This window comes from Taeniopygia guttata, chromosome 6 (assembly GCF_048771995.1).
Source record: "Taeniopygia guttata chromosome 6, bTaeGut7.mat, whole genome shotgun sequence".
Classification (NCBI taxonomy): Eukaryota; Metazoa; Chordata; class Aves; order Passeriformes; family Estrildidae; genus Taeniopygia; species Taeniopygia guttata.
Window position 1 is genome coordinate 12,347,197 of NC_133031.1, and position 25,892 is coordinate 12,373,088.

General features: G+C 39.5%; 2 protein-coding genes across 2 annotated transcripts; both read left to right on the top strand.

Moving 5' to 3' along the window:
• The first annotated feature begins 1,794 nt into the window (after window positions 1-1,794).
• MAT1A (methionine adenosyltransferase 1A) lies at window positions 1,795-18,650 on the top strand. Its single transcript, XM_030275867.4, has 9 exons — window positions 1,795-2,123; window positions 8,755-8,832; window positions 9,324-9,446; window positions 11,066-11,178; window positions 12,746-12,889; window positions 13,576-13,794; window positions 16,770-16,952; window positions 17,453-17,586; window positions 17,878-18,650. Exons 1-9 carry the CDS (start codon window positions 2,030-2,032, stop codon window positions 17,978-17,980), a joined length of 1,191 nt encoding a protein of 396 aa, XP_030131727.4. The 5' UTR covers window positions 1,795-2,029; the 3' UTR covers window positions 17,981-18,650.
• A 2,453-nt stretch (window positions 18,651-21,103) lies between these two features.
• LOC115495757 (uncharacterized) lies at window positions 21,104-25,569 on the top strand. Its single transcript, XM_030275868.4, has 6 exons — window positions 21,104-21,345; window positions 21,662-21,741; window positions 22,162-22,276; window positions 22,931-23,037; window positions 23,223-23,337; window positions 24,170-25,569. The coding sequence occupies exons 1-6, from the start codon at window positions 21,282-21,284 to the stop codon at window positions 24,355-24,357; spliced, it is 669 nt and encodes a 222-aa protein (XP_030131728.4). The 5' UTR covers window positions 21,104-21,281; the 3' UTR covers window positions 24,358-25,569.
• The last annotated feature ends 323 nt before the right edge of the window (window positions 25,570-25,892 follow it).

Here is a 25,892-nt window from a genome sequence, read left to right on the forward strand (position 1 = left end):
GCATTGAAAACCAAGGGAAAGAAAAGCCAGAAGCAAGAGAGAGTGGAACTCACAGGCTAATGATAATCAGTCTTGTCTGCTTTTGTTGGATAATTGTTTGTAGAATCAGAAAGAAACCTCTTAATACACAAATACACACACAATCATTTTTTGCTTCATCCATTCCCATTGTGTCTTTTGGTGCCTCCATAAGGAAGAAGAAGACATTTGTATTTAAGAGTGAGTGCTTGACAATTATGTTATTTTACTTTCAAAGTTAATATAATTTTTGAATGTTACAGATTAACTAGGTTTAATATGGTTAGTAGCTATTTGGTTACTATTTGGTGGGTTGGGTTTTTTGGTTTTTTTTTGTTTGTTTTTTGGGTTTTTTTACAAATTCTGTTTTTCTGGGTGGTGTTAATGTGTAATTTATTTAGGATGGGATAGTATCTTCATGTCAGTGGGGTGATCACAGTTTACTCCAGAGAAATCTGTGCCTCATAATGTGTATCTGATGTGTGAATTTGTGGAATTTTTCAAGCAACCAGTGCTCATCATTCCATGAGATGAATTCTGTACAATAGAAAACCGAGGAAGAGTATTTGAAATGAACGATTCCATGTTGATGATTATTAGAGAGGGGCCAATGCTGCAGAAGTTTACTGGTGAACATTCACAGGCATTGGTTATTGTTTTCAGGAATGTAGGCAGAAAGTGAAAATTCTAATGAGTTCTTACATAAATATGTAGCAGTGAGAAATTTGAATTCAAGGGACCATCTTGGGGATTTGTTAGTAATTATATTATTAATAATAATATTAATATTAATGGCTAAAGATTTGAAGTAAAGTAAGTTTTTAAACTGAAGAGTAATGTGGAAATTATTTTATTCATAGACCAGTGCTTTGATCAGAGATTGAGACTATAATGGTTTCTGTAAAGGAAATAAGGAAAATTACACATACTTACAATGTTGCAGTAGTGCTAGGCATTTTGTGGATCTGTCCCATGGGTATGTTTACTTGTTTTTTATATACTCACTTAAAGACAAATACCCACTAAAAGCCCTCTGCCTTCATACCTGACATACCACCAGCATTTTCCAGACATGAGCCATTTGACTAGAAGAAATCCTCTGCAGCAGAACTGATCACTGAGGTCTGAGATGTGGCAGTTATTGTATTTATAAGGCTTATGGAATATAGTATGGGAATATGATATAAAAATATAATTTAAATGGACCTGGATTAATAGAAGAAAGGACAGGGGGAAAGAAAAGCAAAGGCTGAAGGGCAAGCTCTGTGTAGCAGACTGAAGCAGCCGTGGTGCTAGATCTTATCAGATGTTTTGTCGCTCAAACATGCAGAAAAAATGAATGAAAATAAAAAACCCAATTCATGAGGGAACTCTGGTTTTCTAGAGGTGAAAAAGTAAAAGGAAAATACAGTTATATGATGCAGAGCAACCTTCTTCTACCCCTTCATTAGGAAAGATGTGAAGGTACACATTTTGTATCCATCCCTGCAAAACCAGAACACAGAGTTGGAAGTAGATCCCAGAATCAGGGGAGAGCCAGAGGGAGAAGCAGCTGACCTGAACTGCCACCAGCACTCCTGCATTACTTCGTGCTCAGTGGTGCTGCTAAGATAACCACTCTTACACAGGTTCAATCTAGAGTGTTTCCAAGAACTGAGTTAATTAGTGAAGTATCCTAAAGTTAACTAACTCCCCTGCCAAGAAATGGACTCTTCCATTTTCCTCACATGATTATCTGGGCACTTTCACTTTTCCATATATAGGAGCAGTCAGGGACTGACGGATCAGGCTAGGTAGGGATACAGACTCCAGGCACATGCATACTCCTTGCATGCAGGCACCCATGCAAGCACATGCTGCTTTCACACACTGAAATTCAAGTTAGCCAAAGAGGTAATAAGTGAAGATAGCAATAGTCCTGCTGATAAAGAGCCTTCTTAAACAGAAGGCACTGAAGGCAGAGCTCTTCAACCATCATTTGTCCTAATCCATCAGCAGAAGCATCAGAACCATGAATGGGCCAGTGGATGGTTTATGTGATTACACACTTGATGATGAAGGGGCTTTCATGTTCACATCGGAGTCTGTAGGAGAAGGACATCCAGGTAAGAAGCCAGTTCTTGTAAAAGTCTAAAAAGTGTAATATTTTCATTTGAGGTGTTTTAAAAGCCTAAAGAAGAATCCACCTGGTGTTAATCTTGTTAGAGAACTTATTTGTAACAGGATGCTTTTCTACTCTATTTCTACTGGACTTTGTCCATACAGACTGTAGAATTGCTGTAACTACAGTGCTTCCAACAGGATCCTGTGTGCTTCTGTAGGGTGTGTGTTCAGCTGAGGAAGACAGTGATGTTTATGGGTGCTGCTCCTTCCTTTTCATGTGAATTTCTTTCAGTATTCCTGTGGAGACACTACTGTATCTCTGACAGGTTCAAGTTTCATGTATGGGTAAGAATGCATAGCTTGCTTCTCAAGTTTCATATCTTTATGAGCCCTGTGAAACTGTCCTGCACATATAGAATGGTCTAAGACTGTCACCTATGACAGGAATATCCCTAAGTAGTAGCCTTAGAGCCTTTTTTTGAGTCCCAGCAGCTGTACATGGCAAAGCCACCAATTTGCCCCCCACCTCCCACCCCTTTCCATCATCTGATGCAATATATGGAATTGCTTAAGCAAATAGTGGACAGTTATTTGCTAAACTTTATGTATGGTCAGCAGAGATTAGTTCCATTTTATTGAAAACAAATATTCATCCACCATAAACATACACCTTATGTCAACAGCAACTGTTCCCTCAAGTGAGGCCAGGGGACAATGGGCTATTTGAGGTCCTGAAAAGTGTATTTGTTCTAAAAGCTGATTTGGTGGCCTGTGCTTTTTGCTGTAATAAGGCTTTTCAGGTCTGTATTCATATTATGTGAGTGAAACACAAATTGGTGGAATGATTTTATAGCAGAGGATAAAAAGGTCAGCAATGAGAACTTTATGTCTATAATAAGTTTGATACTCTTCTAGATTAACTTATTACTGCAGATCAAATCCATGGCTGATGCAATTGAGTACCTCTCCATCAATGTGAAGGCAACTACATCAGGTTAAACCAGTTGTGGTTCTTTCTGATGTAACACAGTCAGAAGATGACAGCGACGTTTTGTCCTTGGGACCTATGTCCCATGTTGAATTTATGTTTATTTGCATCCACTGTCTGTAGTGCTATGTAATTTAATGGGAAAAACATAACACAGTGTGGTAATTTTATGTGGATGATGTTATTTCCAAAGATAACTGGTCACAAGTTATGCTACTCTAATCATTGTTTTCTAATCATTTTGGGGCAAAAATAGGGAAGTCTCAGAGCAGAGAGTGTTCAACTGAGTCCTCAGATTTAGCTTTGTCCCTTGGTTTGTTTCCTTACCAATCCTTTCTTTATCTTGGTTCTTGTTTTAGAATTTGGCCAATTTTTTAGTTCTTGTTCACATTCCCTGCTTTATTTCCGAGCCCTCTATTGGGCCTTTCTTTTAAGCCCCATTACTATTATTTTTTTCCTGTGCTGAAATACTAGGCAGGCCCTTGAGAAACACAGTTACCACCTGGATATCTCTGCAGCTTCCCTCACCAGGAGAGCTTGCTGGGTCTCTGGGTACGATGAGATACAGAGTACCAACATGGGACGTTTATTTTAGAGTGAGTGGAAAACTGAAATTTACCTGGGTGTTTTCAAGGCTGTGATGCTTTCTTAAACAGCCTAGATCTTCACTTAGGGTACTGAAAACCCCAATGCCTATGGCAAAGGGAAGATAGAGATTTTCCAGATCAAAGGAGGACAGGCTGGCAGTAACTCTGAGTTGTCCTGCAAATTATTTTTCCTGAGAATCAGCATTGGATCTTAATCACCTCAGTGATAGCTCTGGCTCCAGACAGCAAATTGATCACCCCTACATCCTGGCCAAACCCCCCCTTTCCCCTCTGTGGTTTTGCACAAGAGGTGTAGACATATCATTAGGATTTTATCACCCAGGAAAATCTTGGGTATTTCTTAAAATGAGGCTCAGTGCCTGAGGCTGTAGTTGGGCTTCTGATGTTATCTGTAGCAATAGTATTTTATTGTGAGTTTTGATTTCCTCTGTTTATACAAAATGGATAATTTGCGTGTTCTTGATTATTTCTCTTCCGTATGTGATAGTATAATTTTGCTAGAGGGCATTATGTGAAGTAAAGATCCTAAACCAGATCTTTGTCTGGTGGAAATTTGAATTGTTCTGATTGTATTAGCTGAGTATTGAATGATTTAATGGAGAGCTTTTTAATGCACAAAGCAGGAGAAATGACACATTTATTTATTTGAGTGTACAGAGAGCTGCCTTGAATCTGTGCGATGCCAAGAGCTGGGTGTCACTGAGAAATCCAGATTCCATAGAAGCAAGTAATAGCTGTCAATAATTAACATAATTAACATACAGGTACCACCTGTGCTCCCCAAAGACATTATGGAAGACTGTTTATGCCATCTTCTCTCTCCAGATTCTTCAAAATCCCTTGGGCATAACATTTGGGAATACCTTTCAGATCTTTAATCATTTAGTGGTGTAAATTCCAAACTCTCTGAAGACTTGCACATGACTTCTTCATTTCAATATAATAATAAAAACACACAGACAGAAGCATGAAAAAGATAACTTGGTTTGGTTTGTTTTGGTTTTTTTTTTTTTTTTTTTTGGTCTCTGTATTTTGTCACTGCTCCATTTTTATTTCCATTTCAGTCCTGTAGTGTGTGTCATGCTGCACAGGTTTCATGGTGCTTTGAAAATCATTGTGTGTTTCTGTGCCCCACAATGTCTTACAGATGTCAAACCACCAAGGAGTAATTCCTTCCCCTAGCTGGGGTGGCGTCAGGTGGAATTGGCTGCAAACTGCCATTCTGCCATTCAGCTTTCCAGAAAGTATCAAGGAATCTCTTTAAAAATATGAGACAAACGTGTTCTAAAAGCACCCTCAGGTTTTCAAGCATAATAAAAGCATATGTTTATCTTCTAGATATTCACAGGGGAAAAAAAAAAAAAAAAAAAAAAAAAAAAAAACCATGAAGGAAAAATTAACCCAGAAAATGCAGATCTTTCCAGCATGTCTTATATCTAAGATTATATATACTTAATGATATGCATGATACTTCAGTAAACTCTGCATTGAACAAGGAGAACAGATGTACAAGACATTTAGACACTGCTAATATTGCAGTACCGCCACAGTTATCAACTAGCACTCCTCAAGAGTTCTTCTAAATAGGAAAAATGTACAGCACAATGCAGGTATTTGAAGTTTTTCTGGTGGAAGTCTTCTGTAGGAAAGCTGATTTTTTAATGAAATGCTTATGATAAGTATCTGCATTTCTCCCCTGTTTAATTTTTTTTAGCAGAAAACTGCCATATTTTGAATATAAAAATTCATATTCTAATTTAATTTTTTTTTGTTGATAAAAGTAACATTAAAAATACTGAATTTAATGTTGATGATTACAGGTTTTGAAGAAAAACAACCTTGCCATTTCAAAAGCTAAATGTTTATTATATTTACTACACCATCAAAGCCAGAAGTGTGGCTGTACCACTTTGTTATACTTTGTGGAGCTTTTTTGAATAAAATTTTCAGTTTTTACTGCTGTTCATTTTTTTTTTTTTCCTCTGTGTGGTGAGTGTGTGAAACTGAATTCCTGTGAAGGTTCTGAGAATTTTTGTTAGGCTCTTACATACTCTAGATTCATGTAACAAACTTATCTCAAACTATCTGGAAAACTTTGGAGTTTCTTCCAGTTATCAGAGATCACCTTTGTTGTTGAACACCTCCTTTACTTCTTAGTATTACAACTGGGATTTGGAGTAGGGTTTATCATCAGCCTCCCCAGACTCATTTTATGGTTAGCAAGAGCTGTTTCATGGCTAGTTGGCATCTCTGCCATAAGGCTGGGCCTATGGGATGACTGGATTTCATGAAAAGAGTCATGGCTATCTAAAACTTTCCTGCTCAGTCATTTCAGATACCCCTTTTGCAATGTTCATTTTATTGGATAGTAATTGACGACATGAAGGTATGTATGAACTGAATTCTGACCTATAAAATGGGGTTTTTTTAAGATTATAGCATCTCACCATAGGTGTTCCATTATGCTTTCCCTGTTTCTAAAAAAAGGGAAAATAATATGGAAAAAAAATGGACAAACTTAAACTCTCACTTAGCAGATAATAAGAGAAATGGGCCAGCTGAGATGAGAAATTTAAATAACATAATGAAGAGTGCACAAAGCCTGTTAAGCATGGCTAAAAATAGAATGCCTGGTTTTATTTTACACCAGAGACCTTTACTAATAGACATGCCTTTAATGCATTAATCAGCCAATCATCCAGCTGGATGATTTCTCTTTCCCATCTTCACAGACATATCTGTGTCTGGATTTGGGTCTACTTGCACTAGAACTGCTGGTTGTTGCACCAACAATCAGATATGACCTGTGTTATCAAACTGATTTGCCTCAGACTATTTTAATGTAAAGGTATGCTCCAAGTATAGTAGATCAAATTATTCTAATGTTATTTTTGGTTATTAGGGTCTCACATAGATGTTAAAGATCAGAAGGGATCTCTAAAATATAATATGATCTGGCTTCATACATAGATAGTAATATTTCATGCAAGATTTCTTCAAACAAGCTAGTAAATGGCAGTTGAATTTAATTCATACCTTTTAAAAAGATACCTAATTTTCACATAGACATATGAAGGATAAGGAATCATGCATGCCTCTAAATGAATGGTTTCTATGGCTCTCACTCTTTTTAGATTTTCCTTTTTGAATCTTTATTTTTCTCTTTTTAACTTTCATTTATCAACTGTAGTTACATTATTTACCATCAGAAAGAAACCCCCTTTTTCTCTCAGTACAGTATTTTTAGGTTCTTAGGGACAGGGATCTCAATTCCTATAGGGGTTTCCTGCAATCTTGCAGAGCTAGATTGAGTTTGATTGATTTCATCCTGTAAAATAGACTTTTCTGATTTAGGACATTCTTCTCATTCTTTCCTAAACCTTCCCACGGCTTCTTTACACCTTTCTTGAGTGTTTTTGCAAGAATGCATATAATATTCTTATATGTGCCATACAGGGAATTTAGACACGGGGGACAGTGGCATCTAATGCAGGTGAGACATGCTTCAGGTGGAGCAAGGACAGCAATAAAGGTTGTTCATTGAAACTCTGGGACGTGAAAAAAAGACTACAAAGCAGTCCCAGTCACTAGAGTTTGCTGCTGGGTATTGGACCTGCACTAAGAAAATCATTCTAACCCCACTTGCTCTGTTGTGTCACACAGTTATGCTTGAAAATGTAGATATATCTCCTTATAAAAATGAATACTTTGAAGACAGCAAGCAAAGATACATTTTAATCACTCCTGCCACCTTTGTACCCAGGTTTGCTAAACAAGGTTCAGTTGTTAATCTAATTAAATTGCATGAATGGTGTCTGATTCCTGTTTGGTAATAATTGTCCCAAATTTAGTAATCCATGTACAGTTCTTGCAAGGCTGAAAGTTCCAACACAGCCTACATTTGCTAATTGTCTTTTGTATTCATTCTTTTTGTGTTGAAGTGGTGAGATGGGAGTGAATATGGAAGATAAAATTGTCAGAATCACATTAGTTTTCCAGTCCTTGCTTTGTCACTCTTAGCTAAAATGTACACCTTCTCCATGAAAATAAGTGTGAATTTATTTTGACTTGTGTTTAAGTGTATTAAAGCCTCTAATGACAGACTCTTACAAAACATTGCTTTCCAACAGATTGTGTTGCACACAGCAAGGCAGGAGATTAATTTATTTTGCCACACAGCTTGTTATGTCAAAATCTAAAAGCAGTACTAGACCTTTTTTTAAAGAACAATAAAATTGAATTATGTAAGAAAATTAACCATTTTCATGCGAAAGCTGTTGCTATGGGTGATGCCCTTTTGTGTCCATTAGATTAGCTAGATTATTTGATTAAGATTCCGTATTTGTTCTAAAGATTAGAAAATAAAGAAAGAAAAAGATAAAATATTATTGTGACAAACTTGAGCTGAAATCTTTGTATTTGGCACATAACTAAAAGTTTACCTCAAGCAAATTTCAGCTGGTAACCCCTTCTTTGCTTCTGTGTGTGTGTTCCCTGTGCTGCCTCGGGTGTGTTGCAGGAATTAGGAGGTGACACTGCCAGATGATAGGAAGCAGTGACAAAAAGCAACCCAAAACCCAACCCTCCCCTGAGCTGTGCATTCTCTCTATGAATCTAAACACTCTCTCAGGCTTTACCAGCAGTGTTGGTCAGGTACATTGTAACTTTCTGTTGAGGCGATGGAAGTTGGTGGTGGAACATCACCATTCCATTAGAGCACCACTGGTGGTGCTGAGAAAGAGAAAGCTGCCAGTAAAACCTCTTAACCTCTCAGGTTATTCTGTGAATTACACACTTGTTTCACATCTAAGTGCAGAAAACTACAGATAAATTTCTGGTTGGTTGGTTTACACCGGTAGGTAAACGCCCCACTGTGTCTACTGAGTTTGCTGGAAGGATGTTTAATGTGTTTTTTTATTTAGCTACCTTAAATATGCCAGTAATAAGCAATAAAAGAATTCCTTTCTGAAATACCCACTGAAAGTGATGCAAACAGTCCATATTTTGTATTGAGCGCTGTGGTTTTGAATCTTGCAGATAAAATCTGTGATCAAATCAGCGATGCTGTACTAGATGCCCATCTCAAACAGGACCCGAATGCCAAGGTTGCTTGTGGTAAGTTGTTTGCTGCTTTGCTTTAAGTCATCACACAGTCACATTCTTTTTTTAGGATATTTGCAAAAACCTAGCTTGTTTCACTCTCAAAAAATGACATAAGAATTTCAGTTTTCAAGAGGAGAGATGAGAGGAAACAGTAGTTTTTGTAAAGACTGAAGAGCAAGCAGGCTGTAGAAGAGTAGAGCCATTGATTTTGTGTGTGAACTGAATTGTCCTGGAAGAAACAGGTTTGCATATCACTGAATAATGCTCAGTGTTATGACTTTCTCATTTGTAAATTGGACATACTAGTTTTTTTCTTCCTTTCAGACAGATGGTGAATATGAAAAGAATATTTTATAGATGGAGTTAAAAAATATGGATAGAAAGGATTTACACTGTATACATCCAATAGATCTCTCAAAATCAGCATAATCACAAACACAGTTCTTTTTCTTAGTGGCTGGTTTATTCTGCTATTGTAATCCTGTTCTCATCTCTCTTTTCAGAGACAGTATGTAAGACAGGGATGGTGTTGCTCTGTGGAGAGATCACTTCTCGTGCTATTGTGGATTACCAGCGAGTTGTCCGAGATGCAATTAGACATATTGGCTATGATGATTCAGCTAAAGGTTGGTGGAAAAACTCATGAAATTGTGGAAGAGCAAGCAATAGGCAACTGCAAAACAGATCTGTCACCATTTCCATACAGGGGCTTTAGCAAGCCTGATACAAAATGAATATGCTGTGTGAAAGCTGCTTACATGGTGCTACATGATACATTTTCTGGCTTTACCCCAGTAAGTAAAAACTGTTTATTAGTTAAAACTAATAATTTGTAATTTGGAGTAAGCAGACTATACTTTGAACTGTGGTATTTGGCCACAATAGTTAACTGCAACTCGAACCATAGAACCTGTCACTCCTCCAAACTTGCAAGAACTTGACTCTTGGTTTTTTATTTGGCAAGCTGATTGTTGCATCTTGGTGCAAAAGAGAGAGAAGAAACCTAGTTCATTTCATTTGTATTTTTTGTATTTTTCCTTTGTTTTTTTTTTTTTTTTTTGTTCTGCAGTAGCATTTAGAATTCTCAGGTTGTCATTGCAGGGCGCTTTGTTGGCTCTGAGTATCTCCTTTTACACTGAACAGTGTGTTGTCCAGACCTAGGTTGTGTGATATGCAAATGATAAAAAAGACAAAATGCACTGTGCACCAGACACATTTCAGTTTCTGATTTGCATGTATCTGTTTATACAGTAGAAATATTCCAAGTATTCTGTTACAGTGAAGTGTATATTTAAGAGCTTTTGGTTTACCAGTTGTTTACTGGAGTCCTTTGATTGCAATCGAATTTGCAGGAGGTTGTGATGGGAGAATATTACAGCAGCTCAGCTGCAGGTTGCACTGTCACACAACAGCAGTGCTTCCAGAACACAGAAGCAAATATAGGAGCTCATAAATCTCCTTTTTATCCAAACTGCCAACAAAGATGAGGAGAGATTTGGTGACCCAGTAAAAAACAATTTCTAAAACTAAAAAAGAACCCTAAACGAAACAATTATGTGCAGAAATATAATTTTCTTCTCTACATAGCCTACTAAAAAGAGGGTGAAGAGCATTCAAGTGGATCATATGCATGTTGTACTGGCTGAACATGAGTTTGGTCAGAAGCTGTCAGTAGCTACAGTTCTAGCAAAGGTTGGATTTGGAGAGAATCTTCTATAAGTCTTTCAATTTCTTTTTAAAACCTCATTTTTGGTTGTGGAAAGCCATACAAATTCCCATTTCCAGATTTGTTGTGAGACCTGAATCTGGTGTTTTTCTGTTTGTATTTCATGCAAAGTCCCATGAGAGATTTAAGTACAGACACTGCTTTGTATGTATTAGAAATATTGTGGAAAGAGCAGAGTCTTCAATTGCTGAAGAACTCAGCTTCTGGGAATTAATGTAGAGGACTTCGTTAGTATTTATTTGGGAGAGCCTCATAATCTGAATTGGTTTAGCACAGGGAGTCAGTGCAAGAAAAAATAACCAGTAACAAGCAAGAAAGGCAGCCCTGTATGATCCACCCTATCCAAAAAAGGTTTCAAGTATGGTATTGACAAAAATTTTACTAAAGAATAGCAGTTTGGTTTTGAGTTCTGAATGTAGTATCCTTCGGAAGATAAAAATTATGTCCTATGGTTCCATGTTACTTTCCTAAATTGTGACAGAAAAAGCTTAATTCACTGCTATTCTTTTTTCCAAATAGGCTTTGACTACAAGACTTGTAATGTTTTAGTGGCACTGGAACAGCAGTCACCTGATATTGCCCAAGGTGTTCATCTACACAGGAATGAAGAGGATGTTGGTGCTGGAGATCAGGTAGGCATAGCATCACATCTAAAACATCAAAGCTGTTTTAATGGAAAAAGTTTACTCCATCCTAATGCCCTCTTTTTTACATCAAAACCCATGTCAAAGTATTTCCACACTTCTCTTTACCCCAGAATAAAACCCATAATTTTACTAAAACAGTTGGAGGTTCCTTGGGGGCAGACTTTTGTCTGGTATTGTTTTAGCATTCCAGGCAAATCAGGAGAGCTCTGGAAGCTTGTAGTGCTGAGGAGGTTCCTTTTAGAACTCAACAAAGGTTTTTTTCTTATGTATTTCAAGTTTTTGTTGTGTAGTTTTAGGTTCATCAGACCATTCATCTTGCAGCCAGTCTTGCCATGTAACATGGAATAAACAAAGCATCTTTTCACATTCAAAGAGCAGTTGAGATTTTGTGCAGCAAAAAATTAGTTGATGTTTCACCTGCCCTTGGCATGAGTACAATAAATACCAGAGTACATTTAATTTTCCCTTATTCCCAGAGGCAGCTCTTCTAATAGGTGTTCCATGCAATTAAGACTGTCCAAACTGAGTTTCTCTGAGCTAAAGAACATGTATAGGCATTTATGGTGTGTTCCCAAGGGAGAGTTACTAACAGAAAAACTGCATAATGTGACTGATGCTGTATGAGTTAATTTAACATTTACTAGTTATCAGTAGAAGTAATGTCTCATTTATACAAGTGCTTTTGAGAGCTTGTAAGAATGCAAGTATCAGAGTTCAGGAACCAAACTAATACTGTTAAAAAATACCTTGAGGAGTAAATTAAAATGCTTTTCTACTGTCATGGGGACACAATACTACCTAAGATGAAAAGAGATTTTACTTTCTCTGACACTTTGATGGCCTCAATTTCCATTTGATCCAAGTGCCTCCCTGTCTTTTTTTCCCCACAACATACACTGGATGAGGAGAAAGAAGAAAATGCTCCTTATTCTATTTAGCAAATGATAATCTGATGCAGGGAACATGACAGAATTATAAAAGTAATGTATAACAGTATAAATATAATATATAACAGTGTAAGCTGTGACTCTAAGCATGTGGCATTGAAAAATCTGAGGCAGGTGCCTTAAACTGTTTGAAGGGTATGTCCTTCATGGAGTGCTCACACCCTATTCCACTGAAATTTCAGATGTGAGCTGCAGTAAGTATGTCTGTATTCATACATAAAAGCCTCTGAAACATTTCCAGGCTACTGAAAACATCTTTCCCATGACAGAATAGTCCTGAAGTATTTTCTCCAGCAGATTTTTTTTTTTTTTTTTCTGTAAAAGAACCTATTGTTTTTTTCACAGATATGTCTTCATTTTTATTCAGGTTTCCAGCTCAACATGTAAGCCTTCAGGCTAGTGAAAAAATTCTAGGAACATTGTCTGCTTCTCATTACACTGTAACATGCTGGAGCCTGATCTGAGTTTTGGCTTCTTGCACTGTGATGTAAAACAGTAGAAAGTAATCCTGAGGATACTGCTGACTCTTTGCTTCAGATTAAATCTCATTGCCTTTGATTGTGGTGCCTTTAACAGTGATTGAAGTATGTTCTCTCCTTCTGTAGGGTTTGATGTTTGGTTATGCAACAGATGAGACAGAAGAATGCATGCCCCTAACAATTATTCTTGCTCATAAACTGAACGCCAGGTTAGCAGAGCTGAGGCGGAGTGGAGAACTCCCTTGGCTGAGGCCCGACTCTAAGACACAGGTAAATACTGCAGGGGATTGTCCAGAAAGTTGGAAACCAACACCTTTTCTTTCCAGAAATACTGAAGTTTTTTTTTTTTTTTTTAAGACAGCAGTTGATGTGTTTCAGTGTATCAGCATAACCTACAAGTAGCAGATAAAGCTTTTCCACTGCTTGTGACATTGTCTCCTTGGCTGTTGGAAAATGGTTAACTTGTCTCAGAGCACTTCACCCCTGCCAGTGACGGGACATTTAACCCTTCAGAGCTAAAGTGGTTGTGCTTGTTGGAAAAGTCACATCCGAAGGATTTATTTGTATTTAGGGGTTCAGGCTGACATTTTCAAGAGGCACTAAGAACATAAATTTCTGAGGCTTGAAAGTTTTGAAGGAAACCCCACCTGAAAGACATATTTTGGATGATTTCATAGAGAATCAAGTTGTCTTTATCGAGTTGGGTTTTTTCTGGTTTTTTTCTTTTATTTTCCTTTTTTTTTTTTAATTTTCCTTTAGCATAGCAAAGATGCAGTGAGGAAATAGGCTTCATTTCTCATACTCCAGCATCACTGCGAGCAGTGATCACTGTAATATCAGTACTGACATTTTGCTACAGTTTTGCTTTTGGAATGGGTTGGGTGACATTTGATGGACAGCACTAAGACATTTACAGCGACTCAGTTGTTGTTTCCCGTTGTCCCTGTGCCCCTCAGGTGACAGTCCAGTACACGCAGAAGAACGGAGCAGTGATCCCCGTGCGCGTTCACACCGTTGTGATCTCGGTGCAGCACGATGAGACCATTTCCCTGGAGAACATGCGCAGGACCCTGAAGGAACGTGTCATCCAAGTCGTTGTCCCTGCCAAATACCTGGATGACAAAACTGTTTATCACCTTCAGCCTAGCGGACGTTTTGTTATCGGAGGGCCTCAGGTTTGTGTTGTTGCATTATTTTGGTGGTCTTATGAGGTTGCCTTTCACTATATGTGTGTTTTCAATGGTTTTGGCATCTCTGTCCCAGGGTAAGGACAAGCTGCTGGTAGAAGACTTCTCCTGGATGTGGGAGAAGGGCCCAGGGTTTCACATGTCCTGTGCCAAAGTAACCTTTGAGGGCCTGGTGATACTGTACATGTGTTGTGACCAGGCAGGCATGTCTGCATCTGATTTTTCATTGCATGCAGAGTGTAGAGCCCAGTTCTGGGTTTTCTCAAACCCTCTGGGGCCCAGCACTGAGTGAGACCTGCAGTCCTTCCTCATTGGAAGCACTTCTTACAGAGAGATGGACAAGAGAAGCTTTACTTCTCTTATAGCGAACCTGCTTTTCAGATCTGCAAAGCTCTCACTGTTCTGACACCAGTGAGAGCTGAAGGTGTTCATCTGTCCTGAAAATCAGCCCAAATAAGGTTTCTTCTGTTGAGAAAATAAATGTTCTTCTTACTTGTAGGCAATGCAAGAAATGGGATTTATAATTTAATACTCACCAAAGTCAGAAAGAACTTCCACTCTCTGTAGGATCAGCAGTTCTAAGATTTAATTTTTGAAAACAAATTTACCATTATGAATGTTATAATCTTCAGATGCTTTCAGAAGTATCACAACAAAACTTCAAAGCTCCTTCCTGCAATTAGGTTCAGTTTTACAACAAATCCAAGTAGACAGTTTTCCCTTTGTTTTACAAATCCATTTACTTACCAGAATTTTCTAGAATTATTTCTAAAGCACTCTTTTTAAAATTAGTGCCATGTAACAGGTAGGAAGATATTTAGACTTATAATTACAATTATTGATTCTACAAAAAAAAAAAAAAAAGTATTTTTATACAGTTGAATGGGTTATATCACTGTAATTTTGTATATCATTGACATCCTAGACTATGCACAAAAGAAAGTCAAACTTGAGCTGTAACTTAGAGTGAATGAATCAAGGCAGCAATCATAGCTACATACAAAAAGAAAGCAACACACAGGAAAATTTTTATGTGTGCAGTGAAGTGCACCTATTAAAAATGTAAATCTTTCAGATGTGTACTGAACTGCATCCATTTTAAAATGTACTATAGTTGCAAGTGATAAGCCAGCCAGGTATTCCTTGCTTCTCTTGTGCTGGAGCTGTGTTACATGTGTTTGCACATAGAAACTGAGAAGAGTCACAGTGTCCATTTACAGCTGTTTAAACCTGGCCTAAGTTTACTCAGTATGGGTCAATCTGCCTATGTGTCCATGACCTTCCAACTGCTATCATCACTTGTGCAATTTACAATGGCATTGCAGCAACCAGAAAATAACCATTTCTCCTCTTGACTTTAACCGCTTTAGCTTTCTGCTTATTTCTCAGAAGAGTGTTACTCAGTTTTATTTTTAATAAAGCTAGCTACAGGAGGCTGTCTTACCTCCAGCTCAATTAATCTTAGGAAGATACATATATTTAACTTGGGATTTTCATCTTTTGTTTTTGAGTGTGGTGGGACCTTGAATTCTGGCTATGGCAAAATGAGTTGGTTTGTTGCTGTCATTGTTTTCCTACCAGCAATACCTGCTGGTGTGATGAGGACAAACATTACAGCTCATCACAAAGATGACTTCCACACACTTTACAAATGCATTTTTACTTGTTTAGCAAAGGGTGGGTTTTTTTTGCCTTTCATATGTCCATTTATTCTTCCTCTCACTCAGTTCTGCAGCCAAGTCATGGTGGCATGAAAGGTGTTCCCATTGCAACTGTCTGCACCATCAAAAATTGCTGTTTGAGACAAGCAGAAAAACCCAAGGACAGGATCCTTTAATACATGCTCAGCTATCTAAAATACAGATTTACATCTCAGTGCTTTCTTAGAAAAATAGAAAAAACAGTGCCAAAGGTTTACTTTTGTGTATGTGCACAGTCTTTCTAAGAAAAACTTTGACTCCCCCATTGTGTTTGCTGTGCAAACATTCCAGCAGTTGAATTTTAGTAACATGATGTTCTGATGCAAAGAATTGCAAATCTGCCTGCACAGGTGGCAGTGGAATTTAAAATTTGAACATGTTTTCTTTCACACCAGAAAGCTTAAGGATTTAGTAAATTGCAGGGGTCAGACAATTAGTCTGGTGCTGATCAGCTAACTCAGATCAAATGAAAAGCACTAGTGAGGAGCAGTCAGGATAGCTGTAGGCAACTAGAGTATTATCTGTACTTCCTTTTTTAATATTTTAGAATACTCATCTATAAGTGTCTGTTGCTAGAAAGAAGTAATCCTTTCTCAATTACCTGTAACTGCCTAGTATTCCATACCTGTTGTGTACAGATCGAATTAGACTATAAATATTTTGGGTTTGGAAATGCAGTTTTTAGTACACATAAGATAGTCTCAGATACTGCACTGGAAGTGCTGGGTGCCAATGTCCATGTAACCATCTATAAGGTACCAGTGACATAAATATAAAAAGAATCTACTGCCAAAAAAATAATAATCTGTGATTTTGACTAAAAGATAAGAAAGCCTGGATTGTTTTGTTGGTGGTTTTTTTTGGTTTTTTTTTTTTCATAATTTAAACAGTGTGAAATCTCTCAAGAGTTCCTTTATGGCACATAGCATTTTAGCAGCATTCCGTAATAGGTTTGGACACTTAGTAGGTAATTTCTAAACCAAAGCTTCCATATTTATAATTAAAACATTTTGTAGCTATCTGGGTGCAGGCCTGTTTGCTTGATTCACCAAACAAATTTGCGGATGGTTTATCCTGAGAATCTGGCTTTAAAGAACAATTACAGCCAGCGTTGTACCTTGGTGAGACAAGTTCATTCCTTCAGCTCCCCCCCAGCAATGCCAGTGTGGTGAACTTACACATTGCTGCAGTACTCTGAGGGAATGCTTGGCCTTGTTGGAGACTGAATGGATGTGAAATGGACCACTTCTGTCCCTGCTTCAGGGTGACGCTGGTGTCACGGGGCGGAAGATCATCGTGGACACCTACGGCGGCTGGGGCGCGCACGGCGGCGGGGCCTTCTCCGGCAAGGACTACACCAAGGTGGACAGGTCGGCCGCCTACGCCGCCCGCTGGGTGGCCAAGTCCCTGGTGAAAGCCGGGCTCTGTCGCCGTGTTCTGGTTCAGGTATGGCTTGCCTTAGCCTGTTGCTGCTCTCAAAACCATTTTCCCTTTTTAGATTTTCTTTGAATGCCCATTGTACGAGCTACTATAGTAGAGGTGGTCTTGGTGACGGTTTTCTGGAGAAAGAAAGACTCGATGCTTGGTTTCAAGCCCACTGTAATGTCACAAACAGCCTGTTGGCTTCTTGAAACTGAAACTTTGCATTTAGCTTTTTGGCTATTTTATTGGCAATTTTTCCAGATATTTGTTGAGCCCTCAACCTTTTGACACTCACTCTCATTGAAATGAGTATGACGTGACTGGATAATGGGGGAGAAAGTAGACCAGAGGACTTAGTATTTTCAAAGCTTTCTCTTCTTTGTTTCTACAAATACAGATTGTGCAAATATGAGAAGTGAAGGAGAGACCTTAGTTTTCATAAGATGATTCATAAATTAATGCTTTCTTCTGCTGCCCCGAGGTGCTGTGTTTGTTGGCTGACTAAGGTACCTGTTTTCCTACAGGTTTCTTATGCCATTGGGGTTGCCCATCCACTGTCTATTTCACTGTTCACTTATGGAACTTCCCAAAAAACAGAGAAAGAGCTGCTGGACATTGTGCACAAAAACTTTGATCTTCGGCCTGGAGTCATTGTCAGGTAAAGAAACACACAGAAAGGAAAATATCTCAGTAGATGCATCCAAGAAATGATTTCTTGAAAAAGATAATTTCTTCTAGCTGTTACTGAAGGTTTGGCTTTCTACAGCATATGGAAGTCAAATAAAACAACTTTTGCATTCCAAGAACTTTAAGTTACTTTGCTCTGATAAAAAGGTATCTTTTGGCTTACCAAAGGAATTTAAGATTATTTAATATTTTCCATTTAATAGTAGTTATCACAAAGTATCTTAATATGAAAACATTTTCCTTCTTTTTATTATACACACAGGGATCTGGATTTAAAAAAGCCCATTTACCAGAAGACTGCATGTTATGGTCACTTTGGAAGACAGGAATTCTCATGGGAAGTGCCTAAAAAACTCGTGTTTTGACATTAGTGACATGTCACCTTTTAAAACCAGAAAGGAAGACCAGTAATGATGAGGATGCTTCTGAAAATCAAATTTGACAGCTTTATATTCAGCATAAGGAATTTTAGATTTTAAAAGGAAAGAAAGAAAAGCTTATTTTCTTGGAAATTGATTTTTTTTTTTAACCCTCAGTGTCTTTCATTATCTAAGATATAATGGACAGAGTCTGTTTTTTAAATTAGCATAAGACAACAAAATACAGTTTACTTTTAACTGCTGCTCTGTTGGTTCTTTGGATAAAGACTAAGTGTGACTCAGGTACTCAGGTACTCAAACCAAAAGCTGAACCTCAACCTTTGATGGGCAATGGTGAAGATGACTTTCCCAACTCTGACTAAGGATCAGCAGATCTGTTGCTTCTGATTAGACAATGGGAAATTCTGGGGTCCAATTTCCTTACTGGAATTAGCAATGCCTACGGCTGCAGGCTGCTTTGATGGGAGAAGGCTGAATAGCACCTAACAGTATTTTTGCCTCTTTTATAAAAGATGTTAACATATATGTAATATTTAAATCACCTTCAGTGCATATGTGCTGTTACTGTCATGTTTCAATTACTTGTGTTTTTGAAACAAAAGTGCTCTCCTATGACACAACAATCATAGAATAAAAAGCTTTTTCCTACCGTGTATGTAAAGGTGTATATTTTTCTATTTTTTTTTAATGCTGCTGTTAAATGATCCATCTCAACTCAGCTGCTTCTACTCTTGTAGGAATTTAGTTCACCAAGATAATTAAATTTGATTTGATTTGTTGTATGCATTTCCCTGTTAATACATGTATGATCACTCTTCAGTCCTTGTGTTAATGAAAATTCTGTGAAAAAATATTAGATTTTTATTTGTAACTCTTTTTGTGCTCTGCAGTATCTTTACATAATTTTTACACCCAAGCTTCAGGTTTATTGAATAGCTTTCAATGTTGGATATAAGCTGGGAATAAAATATAGCTGAGAGAAATAACTTCAAAACTTCACCAAACACACAGAGGTTGCATTTGGAACAGTGTCCCTCCGGAGAGCTGGTCCCGGCTCGGGGCGGTGTCCGGCTGTGCAGCGGGGCTGTGCCGGCGCTCGGCTGCCGGGGCTGCTCCCGGTGGTCACCAGGGCTGGTCCCAGTGGCTGCTCCTGGTGGCTACCAGGGGTCGTCCCAGTGGCTGCTAGGGCTGGTCCCGGTGTCCCGCTGTTCCTGCCGGAGCCAGCGCCCGCCTCCCCTCCGCACAGGTCAGGGTCGCAGCTGCAGGTGGCCGGGACATGGCCAAGACCGAGGACAAGGACATCTCTGTGCCCATGTGCTGTATTGTCCTTGACAGTGGCGAACTACTCTTTGCAAATGCCTGAGTTAGGCACAGCTTTGTTTAAACTGGGAGGGTGTGAGACCGCGTTTATCTAGTGTGCTCGGTTTTGTTTGTCAGTAGGCAACAACTTAATCCTCCAGAGCAAGGGTTGATGTGTATGGCCCCCAAGAGGGACTTCGTGCTTTTAGGCAGCATTCTGATACATCTGCGCTGGAGAAGTGCTGCCACCCCGTGTTTATCTCCTAATTAAATGTCTTCATACAGCGCCTCCCGAACAGATGTGGTGGTGGAAAGAAAATGTCTGTGATGAACATTAAAGAAAAAGCTGCCATTTATTCCTTTCAAGTATGTCATAAACACAATTTATATCTAGTCAAGCCAGAGGTCTCTCACTTTTATTAATTATGCTAGTGTACTCTGTGTTCTGTGTAAATTGAGATAAGCAGGTTTATGTGTAGGACTTACCACATTAATCAGTGGGCCTTGTTGGGTATCCACCTGGGTACATTTTGTCAGGAAAATGTCTTAAAGACCACCTGCATCTTAGAGAATGAGTTGGCAAAGATTTCCCCGGGACCATTTTCCTAGCTACATATTGGTTGTCTTCCAAGGACTATGGAATATGTGTATGTCAACCTCAGAAAGGTAAGCTGTTTGCAGCCACGTCCTATTGGTCTGCCTAGAAACGTAAACCTTGACCTTTGTTATTAAAGGCTTGTTTTGCTAATGATCTTTTACCTGTCAGGGATGTATAGAAAGGCATTTTGTTAGGAATAAGGAGGTCACCATTCGTGCTGACACAGAACTGTTTCATGGAAGTGTTACACTCCTACACATTTATCAGGAGGTCCCTGAGATAGCACAAGCAGACATCTCTTTGTCAATGCCCTGAGTACCTTCATTTTGGCTTAACTTCTTCTGCAGCTCCAGGTCATAATGTAGTACACTACAACCAGCAGAAGCAAGTGAATGAAAAAAATAATAAAAAGAAATTAATAAAAAATTAAATAAAAGTAATTTAAAATTAATTAAAAAAACAAATAAATGGGTCTCATAACATGGCATGAAAACAGAAAGTCCAAGCTCGACAAAAAGAAACACCTGCAGATGAAAGGAACAGTTCTGCTCAGGTGGTGACAATAACAACCATTAAAGGTTTGTTGGAGAGGGGGGGCTGTGTGTGTGCCCAGCTGGTTAGCAGGAAGGTGAGGAGATGTGTGACAGGCTGTCAGGTGAAAGGCTGTGAAAGCCCTGCATTTCACACATGGGTCAGGCACACCCCTAGGACAACTGGATTAATCTGCTAGTAAATGTGCAGGGTAGAAAAGGTTGAACTTTTGTGGCAATTTTGCTACCTATTCAGCTCTTCCCATAAATGGATTCAACCACATGAGGTTCATGGCATCATTAAAAAAAATAAAATAAAAGAAAGAAATTAGCAAAACTCTGGATGCTACAGAATACAGACCATAACCCATTGGTTGTCATTTGATGTTCTGAGCTTTCCCTTTGAGTATGACATACAAATTAAGGCATTATTATGTCTTCTTTATAAAAGTATATTTGTGTGTGTGTGTGTGTGTGAGAGAGGCAAACACAGACAGATGGGAAGGTGGTGAGAGAGCCAGAGCATGCAAGAATGTGCATACAGTAAACATGTTTACAGTAAACCAGTTAATCTGAAAATTTCCCCATGGACTGGCAGCAGCAGCGGCAGCCTGCCTCAGTGCCCTAACGAGAACATGCCCATGCCCTTGTCCTCCCCCAGACTGTTCTGACAAGCTCTCCTTGGGCTTCCCAGCAAGTGGGGCAATGTGTGCCTCCCTCTAATCCCTGAGCACAGCACTGCTGTGGTGTGAGGCACAGGGTAAACAACCAGGCACACAGCTCTGTGCCTGACTCCAGGGCTTCTGCTCTTAGGCACCACAAGCAACAAATAATTACCTGTGGTCTCCTGCAGAGAGAAATGATCTGCTCACGCCTCCTCTGGAAAACACCGTTTGTTCTAGGTTTAGCAGTTCTTCTTGCAGGTAAGATGTTCTTGAATATAACTAGCAATTATTTAAATAGGGCTGTCTTAGAGAAATGAAGGGCCTGCTTAGGAGCCCAACTCTGAGTGGCTCTGAACAGGTGCTCACATTGGTGTTTCCAACAAATCAACATTTGTACAGATTATTCAGATTTGAGCCCTGATCACCTCAGGTATACAAGCTGGTACTAGGACGGTGGGATAGGATAGAAGCAGGATAGAAGTACAGTTCCTCTGAACAAGTGGTATTTGGGGTTTGTTCCTGTGTCAGGAGGGACTATGACCTAGCTAAGCACCTGCTTCTGCTTGTCTTTTAGATTTTACTGAAATCAGAGCTTTTGCCAATCGAAGTGAATGCAAAAATGCAACCATAGAGGATGTGAATTGGAGTCTCAAGGTAAGAGGTTGGCTGACCCAGGGTCTGCTCTGCACCCACCTCCTGTGCTGGTGGGCTCCTGCTGTGTCTGCCTGTGCTGGCTGGGCAAGCACAACTCGTGCATTGCTTTGGCAATGTACAAAGTACAAGCTGGGGAGGGGAGGCACACACAAGGGCAGAAAAACATTAGTGTCATCTGACTTACCACAGCTTTGGTCCTGCTACTGCTAGTCCAAAAATGTCCTTGTAGATATATTTTCCAGTTTTGCCCTGCTCTAGACTTATGAAGTGGCTTGAAAATAAGCAGTATAGTGAGATAAATAACAGTAGCTACCTAGAAATACATGAGCTTCTTTATTTACATATGTTCACAGACAGGTTAATTCTAAGGCTCCAAAGTCTTTCCTTTTCAACTTCGACTTTTCTCCCTTAACTCCACAGAAATATTCAAAATGCTTGCCTGATATTATTGCCAAGGGTGAAAAAGCTTCAATCAATTTCCTGGCGTGGACACTGCAAGAAACACTTGATCTGCTGCGCCCTGTTCAGGAGCAATGTGAGGCCCCTCCTGAGCCAGCGCTTCCCTTTGCTGGGCAGTGAACAAAGTGGCAGAGGAGAAGCACAAAGGAAATTCTTTCTACTACAGAATGAACCAAGTGTCTGCATTTCTTCAGGGGAGGAGGGGCATAATGTAAAAGATGTCTGAGCAACAGGGAGCGCTGGGATTGGGGAGGCACAGCAGCACAAACAGGGGGTCCTGCTGTCTCTGCAGCCCAGGCACCGGTGCTGAGCAGCAGCACAGTCACAGGGCCAGCAGGGTCTGCTCTGCCCTCCAGCCAGAGCCTATGTGCTGTCTTGGAGCTGGCATGCCAGTCATATTTTTCCAAGAAATATTTGGATAGTTTTGGCCACAATAGCGCTGAATGTCAGTGCTACAAATGCAAATGCGACACTGAGCCGCCTCTAAATTGTGACTGGGGCTGACCCTGTAGTCACAGTGACAAGTGAGGGGAAAATTTGGTGGGTGTCGCCAGAAAAAAAGCAGGGGGACGAAAAAATTTTAAACAAGCAAAAATGCTTGCTTTGATTATGTCAGCTGGCAGAGACAGGTCAATGAATTTGCTTGGGAAGGGAAAGCTTTTATACCCACTTTCACTCTGATATATTGTTTTCTCACTCTCTTTCTTTTTTCTTTTTATCCATCCAAAAGTCTGCAAGCAGTTACCTCCATGCCCACGCCCAGTGGCCCCAAAAAACGGGGGGCTCGTGTGTGTGACCATTGACAACACTCAGTACTGCAAACCCATGTGCAACGAGGTAACATTCGTGACTTACTGCTGCTATACTGCTGCACCTATTCCTTCCTTTGCTAAAGCCTAGTTTTGCTTGCTATACTTTTTTATATCCTTTGTACTTACCTGTCCCGTTTTACCCCCTTGCAGTTACCATGATGTACCCTAAGACAGTGTTTGTTTATTTTCTCCCCTCCACTGTTTCCCAAGGGTTATGACTTCCAGTTCCTCAGAAGCAGCAGGCTCTATGAGGTGTGTGGCAATGCCACTGGGTTTTCCTGGACCACGCAGCTTAGCGGGGGGAAGGCGCTGGCTGTTTGCAACCGTGAGTGCTTCTCAGAGACATCTGTTCATCAGGACACAAGGCTTCCTCTCTTTTGTTCAGAAAAATAGCAGGAAAGAAAAGTTTCTCTTTTCATGACAGCCTTGTCATGTGTGACATCGTGAGAGTCAGTGCTGAGCTGGCAAACTGATGAGCAAGAAAACACATTAGCTATAATACTCTCATGAGAGCACTGCTGTTTCATCTTGGGATGAAATCTGGCATTTGTGCAAATGTTTGTGGGAAGATGGTCCTGTTTTTAAAAAAAACCAGAAAACTAGTATCACCCTAACACAAACCCCACATCACACAAGGGTTGTGTGCATGGGACAGACAGCAATAGGACATAAAACTGTTTATCTTGCAACAATAGTTGAAGAATCTCAGCAAATTGGCCAACACCTGTATGTACACACAATAAAGCCCAGCAGCTGGGCCCCTGCCAGCAATGCTGCCATCTTCATGGCAGCCCAAGGACTATAAGACTGCTCCCATTTTATCCATCATTCAATCTGTGACCCAAAGCAGGCTGTTGTTATTGCCTTAATTTAAAAATAAATGTGCATATAGATACACTAAAGGGCCACTCTACCACTCCTACGTTTAATGGAAAATATGTTACTGTTGACAGTGCCTAGTTGCTAGAGCAGTTGCTAGTTGTTTACCAAGGCTTACTAAAAGCAACCAATCATCTAGACACTTTTATTCCAAGCTGGAGACTTTAGTTTAGAAAATTGGAATCCCAGCACATGTTTAATGATAGAACAAAGCTAAGCTATGCTAATTTAGCTGCATATTTATTTATTTGTTTTTTGTCATCTTTGATCTTTTCCAGCCTCTGAGGTGGCCATCAGTGGCGCTAAATCTGCCTATTTCCCCAGCAACAGCACCTGTGTGCACACGCTTGCCTTCCCTGAGACTCAGGCAGAGCAGCTGAACATCTTCCTCCAGGAGATTGCCCAGCAAGGCATCGACGGCTCCAGCCGGGACCGAGGGGCCGATTGTATCATCTGTGGTTACTGACAGCAGCAGCCTGAGCACAGCCCAGCCTCTGGCTGCACTCGGGCAGCAGGAGCAGAGCACTGAAATCACAGCCAGCTCACAGCTTTTATTTCGTTAGAGGTCTGGAGATCACAGTCGTGACCCCAGCTTTGGGGTGTGGATATATAGGCTAAATCTAATCCTGTGGCTCATGGCAGAATAGTTCCAAAGAAAGAAAACCACTTTTATGGCTTTAATTTGACTAGCTGGACTTAAATGAGAACTGTAGTTTTTAAATCGATGCCTTCCTATTGGCTTAAGTTCTTCAGGATATCTGCAGATAGCGATAACAGTGATTGTTGTCAGAAATTGTCCTGTGTCAGGGGTCCTCTTTACTGGGAAAGGGCTGTACTTCTACTCACTTTTACAGCTCCAGTTAATCACTATTATTGCTCTGATGACCATTTAAGCTGTGTAAGTGACAACAGTTCCTGGCTGTAGGGGTATAATGCTTCATTCACTTGCTCGCTTGACTGGGGCTTAGAACAGCAGCAGAAAACCTGTCCATTGTTCACCTGGCACTGAGTGAAAGTGAAGATCAAAGGCAACTTAGCGCTGCTGATCCAGCTTATTTGTGGAGCTGTAGCTACCAAACAATGTGCATGTGAATTATTGTGAAATGTAAACAAGGAATTTAGTTACTGCTTGCTTGGTTTGCAGTGGAATCTGTCCTTGATGTAATATTTTAATTTTCTTCTGTTGAGCAAACAGTGAAGCTGTAGATCTGAAGACTGACAACTCATCTGTTTGTGTTTCCTTTCCCTTTTTTACCTTTTCCCTGTTTCTGTTCATCTCTCAGATACAGACAGCATAGTTTTGTGGTACATGATGTAAAATTGACCTTTACCTCATTAATCAGATAAATGGTTCAAATATATATATTTACATACTTACATTTCAGGCTTAGAATCAAGTCACTACAAGTAAAAAAAGCATAAATAACCCCAGCTGCTTTAGGGCCCAGAAGCAGACATATGACAATGAGTGGAACAGACAATTACACCAGAAAAGGGATGAGTTGGATGCTTTGGCTACTTATAAACCATGTGGCAATAAATTAAGTCATTGTGTTGGAGACAAAAGTGCTGTAGTCTTAAAGGAAAATAATGAGTTTTGAATCACTGGATTTTGGTATTTATTTATTTATGGCAAACACATTATCTCTATCAAATGAAATTATAATGTTTTAAAGTCTTTCCAGTCAAATCATTATCAACCGATGCTCAGATAAAATATCTGAAGTACTTTGCAGTGTAAGTTTTCTACTGGTGCCTAACCCCATTTTTTCTCTCAATTTTCTTAATCTATTCTGGTGACTTTCCAAACCAGCCAACAAAAGAAAAGAAAAGCCACTGATATTTTATGTTATGAGGAAATCAAACCTGTAAACTAGCATAGGAATCTGTTTAATTTGTGGGTCAGAAATCCTTGTATGAGTGTCACACAGTGTGGAAGAATTAGGCTGAAAAGCTTTAATTATCATCTGTTATGAGCTTGATATTAAGCTGGAGATTGGG